Here is an 8,890-nt window from a genome sequence, read left to right on the forward strand (position 1 = left end):
ACAGGTGTGACAACACACGTTCTATCAACAGATAAGACTATTCATACCACGACACCAATTTTTTCAACTACACTTGCCCACAGTACAGGTTTTACAACGTATATTGCAGGTACGTAAAATTACAACAACCTGTCAAACTTGCTTCAAATTAAATGCTGTCCTCCGAATTTGGTCTAATGCAGAATTATACCCTTTCGCCAGATACCAGACTCCCTGCATCTGCTTTCAATATACTTAATTTTATTTAAGAAAATTGACGATACCTGTATTTTGTATTACCGGTGCTTATGTCCACTAGAAAATGGTTGTCCTCATAAAAAGAAGTGAAATATTACTGATCTATAATTAATATGTATCCTTTAGTTTCCTTAAAAGTTCTACAAGTAAGAGAGCTCCCGTTTATCATATATATTTTGGTTACGTTTATATATCTGTAGCTACGCTATATCCTACATGTTTAACATTATTCTTCATATTGCAGCATCCTCTTAACATACGTTAATTACATTTTTGTCTAAGCACGTTTGCATCTTTTTAACACATAATTTCGTTACCTTCAAAAACGCACCTCTTAACACATATATTTAAGTAATCTTAACCGTATTGTGTTCTTCGCAGATCCCAATAATTTCTGTTAATCTTTCTTTCCTTGCAGCTGAAAGAAAAAGAAAAAGAAAAACATATTAAGACAAAAAAGAAACCTTAGAAATTTTGAAGTGAATTTGTCGTATGTTAGACAATTTAACATATCACTTTTCTTTGTTTTAGGAACCAACGCAACTTTATCAACATCATCTGCTACTCCAACTAAAACCACATTTCACCAAACTTCTACTTCGTCGACTTTAAATCCTACAACAAAATACACAACGCAGATTACTACACAAAAAACGACACCACCACCACCAACAACAACAACAGCAAAATATTGCCCCCCATCAGGTAAGGATGGTGTTTTGCCTATAAATCATGTCTGTTTATTAATTAAAATTATTAGCCCATTTATTTAATAAGCAAGTAGTGTATTTGAAATAAAACGAAATTGAGAGTAAAATATACAATATCAAACATACTTTTACGAACTCTTAAATTTCCGGGTAATAGTTGGAAATAATATCAAACTAATTTCCACAAATTCACTTAGTTCGTTATTTAAATTTTATGATATATATATATATATATACCTCCCTCCACCAAAGTATCAAGGTAACTATAGATATATATTTACTTCACTAAAATTTTCGTTGCGTCTTGCAACCTTTTCAATATTGACTCTGTCAGTTGACTCTGTCAGTTGACTCTGTCAGTTATTGACTCTGTCAGTTATTGACTCTGTCATTGACTCTGTCAGTTATTGAAGCTGCGTTCTCTTTGTTTGTTTGTCGCACGTATGTGGGTCAGTGTGTGTGTGGATACATATGCATGTATGTATGTGTGTATGTATGTATGCATGTATGTATGTGTGCACGTTTGTATGTATGCATGCAGCCTCCATATTCATGTGTTTGTGCGGACGTGTGTCCCCATATTAGTCCTTGTGTGAAGTCAAGTGTGCGTCTATATATGGTCATTTGTTTCAGTCTTCATTTTTGTATGTGCGTGTATGTGTGCTTGTCTGTTCATATAATCTATGTACCTATCCGTCTGTATGTCTATCTGTATACATTAATAGCCTACATACATGTGCATATACATGTACATATACATATATACACACATACACATACATACATCTATCTACATTACAGCCCATTAACTAACTCTACCTGTGGGTATGGGGGCATGATATCTACTACGCATATTTCCTATTTAGTACTGGGAATGTTTCATTTATGAGGACGTACTCCTGAATTTGTCTCTGAGTGTTGGGTCCTTTGGGTGCTTGAATAAAATGCGGATGTCAAGTTGACCCAGTTTGCCTCCATGCTGGTCCTTGGCATGTTAGTAGAGTATGGAGGACTGGTTTTGTCTTCATCTCTCTCCCATATGCACATACACACGTCTTACATATCATTAAAATAACATGGCTGAATTAAAGTCATTGCCTCACTCTCATTTACGTGAATGGATCCGAAATAGATATGGATACAGATCTTCATCACTTTCAGTTTTAATATGAAAACCAATAAACTAGCTTTTAACAACGAATACATTTATAATTGAAATATTAATCTTTTTAATTTTTCTTTTTCTTTTCAATTTTACAGAGTTGTTGGACCATAGTAACACACGATACTTGTATAATTCCTGGTCACCATACATTTGCCCAAGAATTGATATCAACATAGGACAAAGAGCACTGAACTGCTTTCGTGTATGTATTAATATGTTACAAGATTTACATTCCCAATCTACATTTCACCTGTAAATTCTTACGATATATTCCTAATCATAGAAACAGCAAATGAACTCCAAAATAAACGCACGAAATAATTTCAGTTTTAAAGATCTAAATTTATATGTGGGCTATATTTATATTAAATCAATAACAACGTTTTTACATACCCAAAACTGCTTGTATAATTCAAGCTGTTGTATCCGCTTATTATTAAAATATTTAGTTAAGAACCTCTCTCGCTATAGGAATCTTTTTCTGTCATCGCTTAGTCTCAACTTTTGTAATGGTTGCTTTATCTTTAACTGGAAAATCCAGATAATTTTTTAAATTTAAAAATTCTTGATGGCTTTTTGCCTCTTCACTTTTAACATTGACTAGGTGCTCTCTTTGATGTTCTTATTTTACATATTTCTTTATCATAATATTCAAATAATTCCACTACTTTATATTGTAAATATTGTATCTATAAGAGGTGCAGCAATATCAGAGGAATGTTATCAGAGAAAGTAGTCTTTGTGAGTGGTAAATTTATAAGTACAATAAACACTAGAAATGTACAGAAATAGACTACGTCACATGCCAGGTGGGATGCTTAGAAATAGTTGATAGCTTCCGCTACCTGGGTGCCTAAGTCAGCTGTGGAAGCGAACGCTCCATGAGCGTAGCTGCTAGAATAAGAATAGTCTAGGCAAAGCTCAGAGAAATTCTACCTTTGTTGGTAACAAAGAGTGAAAAGCAGATTGTATGATGCCTGTGTGTGCACAGCTATATTATACGGCAGGGAAATATGGACCGACTGCAGAGGACATATGAAGGTTTGAAAGAAAGGAAGTCAGTGCGCTTCGCTGGATGTGCAATGTCAGTGTGCATGTACGACAGAGTGTAAGCATCCAGATAAAATATTGGGCATAACAGGCAACAAATGTGGTATACAAGAGAGAAAACAACGCTGGGTGTGGACATGTGATGCATATGGTTGAGGACAACTGCGTAAAGAAGTGCCCGTCTCTAAGTGTGGAGGGGACCTGTGGAAGAGGTAGACCCAGGAAGATGTGGGACGAGGTGGTCAAGTATGATCTTCAGAACGTGGGTCTCACTGAGGCAATGACAAGTGATCGAGATCTTTGGCGATTTGCTGTGTATGAGAAAACTCGTCAAGCTAAGTGAAATCATAGTTATTGCCAGTACCGGTGACAAGCAAAAGGCATCCGTGCCAGCATCACGTTAAATGCGCCCACTACACTCTTGGAGTGGGTGGCGTTAGGAAGGGCATTTAGCCGTAGAAACCAAGCCAAAATAGACAGAAGCCTGTTACAGCTCTCCGGCTTACCAGGTCCAGTTAAATCGTCTAAACCATGCCAGTATGAAAAATGGATGTTAAATGATACAAATGAGGATGAATGTATCTCTGTCTTTCTGTCTGTCTTTCTGTTTGTCTGTCTGTCTGTCTGTCTTTCTGACTGTCTCTGTCTTTCTGTCTGTCTGTGTCTGTCTGTCTGTCTGTCTGTGTCTGTCTGTCTGTCTGTCTGTCTGTCTGTCTGTCTGTCTCTCTCTCTCTCTCTCTCTCTCTCTATCTATCTATATACGTGACTGTGTGGTAAGAAACTTGCCTCTCAACCACGTGGTTCTGGGTTTAGTCCGACTGCGTAGCATTTTGGGCAGACGTCTTCTACTATGGCCTCAGGCCAACTAAGGACTTGTGAGTGGATTTGGTAGACGAAAACTAAGAGTGGTTGACTTAACTACGAATCCACCCCATTTTAAAGCAGAAACAGCTGTAAGCTAATGAAGTTCATTACATAACATTTAGTTTTCCTGGTGTCATCTCTTTATTTTTTCGCTCTCTCTCTCTATATATCTTAGTGTGCTTACACCCTCGTACATTAGCTGTTTGGCAAAAGATACCGATAATATAGGTCCCAGTGTCAATTTGTTTGACTAAAATCCTTCAAGGCAGTGCCCCAGCATGGCCGCAATCAAATGATTGAAACAAGTAAAAGATAAAGATGCACATGACTAGTACCGTTATCTATAGTAGTTTATTTATTCATAATTTACTAAGTTAAAAGCGTTACAAGTTATAAGAGAACAAAAATAGAAGCAACAAGATATTAGCTATGGCATTAAAAATTTAACTTGGTAAGCATGTGATTTCAGATTTAGTCCCACTGCGTGGCACCTTGGGTAAGTGTCTTTTAATATAGCTCTGGGCTGACTAATGCTCTGTGAATGAATTTGATTGGCGGAAATTGTGTGAAAGCCTGTTGTGTGTGTGTGTGTGTGTATGTGTGTGTGTGTGTGTGTGTGTGTATGTGCGCGTGTGAGTGTGTGTGTGTGTTTGTGTAACTAAAATGTATATTTTTCATCAATACTTTCATTTTACTTAAAAGATTATGGAGAAGATATTTGCATAGAACGTATTGATAATATAGGAACTGTGCTATCTAGTAAGCATATCAGTTAACCGATTCAATCAGATGTAAAGGAAGTGGCAATTGTGAATGACCATAATTATGGGTTGTATATTAAATTGTTTTGTTTATTGTTATATTTATCATTTGATTTTAAGGAGACAACTTAATGCTAATGTTAATGTATTAGTCATGAATTCCGTCGAGGTCGACTTTGCCTTTCAGCCTTCGAGGTTAGTAAATTAAGTACCAGCTGAACACTGGGGGTCGATGTAATCGACTAGCCCCCTTCACCCAAATTTCAGGTCTTGTGCTTATAGTAGAAAAAAAAATTAGCTGTGAATTAGTTTATAAACTGCTTAAATATTAACTAACCAAATTTATTGACAAAGTACTAAATGGTAATCATTTTAATTAACGAGCACGATATTCTTTATCTGTTTCTGGTTTTGTTTTCGTATTTCGGGAATATTTTACACTTATGATTAAATGTTAATATCTTATTCTAGCTGAAAAACTGCTAAAGAACTGGTAGCTTACAAAATTCGTGACTAATTATAATTAGAAACTATTAATTCAAAATTCTTTTCTTGAAATATTTGATTGCAATGCCAATATAAATATCTTTTAATGACCTAATTGTTCTCAACTATGTTATGTAACTTTGTTTTGTCAGATCTACGCTGGTGGATATTTATCAGAGAATACTATGTTCAGCTACGAACCGTATAGTTTATCTTACACTAGAAACTATATCATTGCTCCATACTGGGCAGACCTTTGGTATGAATATCAGAACGTTAAATACAGCATTTATGAGAAATACACAACAAGTGGAATAAATTACAACATGGTGAATAAACTGAGAAATATTGATGCAAAAATTAATATGTATGCAAATATTAGAAATTTCCAATCTGTTTGGGCACTTTTGGTGACATGGGAAAATATACGTCATTCTTCCCTAATAGGAACATCAAGGGTAAGTTAATTACACATTATATTTAATCTCATGAATATAATTATTTTAAATTTACCAAATTAAGAAAAAGATCATTTAGCAATGCCGATTCATTCCTACTGAATTTACAGTTTTATCAATGAATCAACTTTCTGACGCAGTAAATTTTTAGTTTATTTAAAAATATTTTACTGCTCAGAACAGCTTCACTATTTCTTTTTGTAATAAATCAATTGAAATGAAATGTGGTTACACTGCCGAAAACGTAATGTTCATTTACGGGGTTTAAATTGCTAAGATTCAATCGGCTGGCCGAAATATTACAATATAAATATAAAATCAAATTAAGGATCCACTTTATATATTAATAGCAGGAAGTTTGGTAATATTTTTGCATTATATAATGTGCTTTAGAGTTACTAAAAAGAGAGCTAAACTTAATGTAAAATAGTGGTTCTAAGATAATTGGAGTGATCACAATCTGTGATATATCTTCTTGATAAGATTCATCTCCGATCGATGATTGCGATAACAATATTATTTTGTTGTACTAAAACGTTTTCTGTTTTAGGAAAGTAATGTCAAAAATTGTACGATCGTAGTTTTCACAAGTGCTCATAGAATTTTAATCATAAACGTATTATTTTCGCACCTTAGGAAACAAATCCAGGTATTACATTCCAAATGCTACTGGTCACAGACGGCTATTCAACCTATTTGCTTTATTTCTACAAACCTTGTGGAATGGATATGAACACTGATGTGAAGGCCTTAATGGGCTTTAACTTGGGCGGCAACAAGCGTTTCACGCATAAAGACTCACTGAAGAGGAATAGTTTGGTAAATATAGATATAAAGGAAGGAAATACAGGTGAGATATCGAATACTCCTATTTATATTTAATAAGAATCTAATAAACTTTGTGAACATATTACTAAAGCATTGAAACCGATCAAAATTCTTACTAACAAAACAAAAGTGTCATAAACAAAAGTGTCAGTTCTTCTTCTTTAATCTTTTTCCCCCTTGTGGAGTATAGGGCCTCAACAGTTACATTCCACTTTTTGCGGTAATTGGCGTGTTTCTTGGCTGCTTTTCATGTCAGGCCGGTGGTCCTGAGCTTGTCCAAAACGCTTCATTTCTATGTCTGCTTCGGGCGTCCTCGCTTAATTTTTCCCCTGCGGGTTCCAGTCAAGTGCATGTCGTGTTACATTTGAGGGTTCTTACCGCAGTGTGTCCCTGACCCATCTCCATTTCCTTCGTCTCATCTGAACACGTATGGGCTCCTGGTTTGCCCTTTCTAACAGGTCAGTGTTTGGCACTCCGTTGAACCACTTCAGATGGAGGATCTGCCGGAGACATTTGTTGATGAAGGTCTCGATCTTCCTGTAGTTGCTGCAGGTGGCTCTTCATGTTCCAGAGCCATACAAAAACACACTTTTACGTTTGAACTAAATAAGCAGATTTTAGTTCGAGTTGAGATGGCAGTGGACTTCCATACCGGCCGATGAATAGCCAAGGCTTGCCAAGCCTTCTTGCTTCTTGCAGTGATGACCTCATCTGATTCTCCTGATTTGCTGATCTTGCTGCCAAGATAGACAAACTCACCAACGTTCTCCACAGGTGCCCCTTCGATTATGTTCCCCTGGTAGGTTCAACCTTGCTGGTTTGGTCGAAGAGGAGGAGTCAGACTAAAGTATACACATCAGACTAAAGTATACACTAAAGTATACACATCAGATTCGGGGGTTGTGCTACAGGCTAATACCCTATACACGTAAAAAATACTTGTTACAGAAACCAACAACAGTTCATTTAACACTAATTCAGTTCTTGGGAGAACCAGGGTTCCGATCCGGAGACTGAGGACGCGCTGTAGCCAAATCTGTCAGGAAGCTACAGGGCCGAGGACAACCTTGAAGGGCGGTCCAAAGCTGCTCTCACAGAAGAAGCCCATCCTTCTTGGAACCTGGAATGTGAGAACACTCCGAGAGACAGGAAGGTGCGCACAAGCGGTGAGGGAGATGCACCAGTAACACCTCACGCTACTCGGCATGTGTGAAGTAAGTTGGAACTCCTTCGGAGAGATCAAATTAGAAACAGGCGAAACACTTTTCCATTCGGGTAAAGACAATGAAGAAGACCACCATGAAGCTGGGGTGGCACTGCTGTTGTCGAAGGAAGCAGCAAAGAGTCTGAAAAGTGTCAGTTAGTCGGTAAATATTGTTGAGATTATATATAAACGGAATTTTCGAAGTAATTAAGTGAAACACTTTTAGTCTAAATTACAACAAAAGTTATTTCCCAAATCTCTTGATTTCATTATATTCCTTCAATTTCATTTTACGAGCGTTACTGTCATTATTTTATTTCACTCATGGTTGTTGGGCTCAATCTTGTCTACTTAGCCACACCTCAACCCAACCAGCACAAGATCACTTGAGGTTAATTCACATTTACAGAAAATTAAGACTGCTTCAATAAACTAATAATAATAAATTTACGAAATTACGAGCCAGTAGATTTTACTCGGCAAATACATAAGCTTTATACTACAAATATATAGGTTATATATTACAAATAGCGCCAGGGATTACACTACACATATAATATACCTTTACGCTAAGGCGGCGAGCTGGCAGAAACGTTAGCACGCCAGGCGAAATGCTTAGCGATATTTCGTCTATCTTTACACTCTGAGTTCGAATTCCGCCGAGGTCCACTTTGTCTTTCATCCTTTTGGGATGACTGGCCAACTCCCCAACACTTTCGGGTCTTGCTCCTAGAGTAGAAAAGAATATAACTATTACACTATAAGCATATCGGCCATCATTAGCTTCACTGAACTGATGCAGTCAGTCGTTGGGATGCCACGCTAGACGCTTTTACACTCAGCCGTGTTGTGACATGTCCAATACTTGATGGTGTCTCCCTCTTTCTCTCTTCCTCAACGGTGATTGAAGTACGGTTTTGGACAGCAAATTAAGGCGGGCTGCATGACCGTACTAGCTAAACTGTCGTCTTTTTACCAGCACGAGAAGAGATTCCTCTCTGCCAGCGAGTTTCTTTTGTGCTCTATATACGGGATATGTTGTAGCCCTCAGAAGCATTTGTGCAAAGATGCTCGGATCCTTCGTTCCACACACACACACACACACACACACACACACACACACACAC

The 8,890-nt window shown here is 37.1% G+C and overlaps 1 protein-coding gene across 1 annotated transcript in view; it reads left to right on the forward strand.

Annotated features, from left to right (window-relative positions):
• Positions 1-8,890, forward strand: part of LOC106877401 (mucin-like protein) — a 66,253-nt gene that overhangs the window by 29,552 nt on the left and 27,811 nt on the right. Inside the window, exons 4-8 of the mRNA XM_052968486.1 lie at positions 5-109; positions 769-942; positions 2,208-2,314; positions 5,426-5,731; positions 6,368-6,581. Of these exons, the coding sequence (XP_052824446.1) occupies positions 5-109; positions 769-942; positions 2,208-2,314; positions 5,426-5,731; positions 6,368-6,581 (906 nt within the window). The remainder of the gene's footprint in view (positions 1-4; positions 110-768; positions 943-2,207; positions 2,315-5,425; positions 5,732-6,367; positions 6,582-8,890) is intronic.

The sequence above is a fragment of the Octopus bimaculoides genome, chromosome 6 (genome assembly GCF_001194135.2).
Source record: "Octopus bimaculoides isolate UCB-OBI-ISO-001 chromosome 6, ASM119413v2, whole genome shotgun sequence".
In the NCBI taxonomy this organism is placed as follows: Eukaryota; Metazoa; Mollusca; class Cephalopoda; order Octopoda; family Octopodidae; genus Octopus; species Octopus bimaculoides.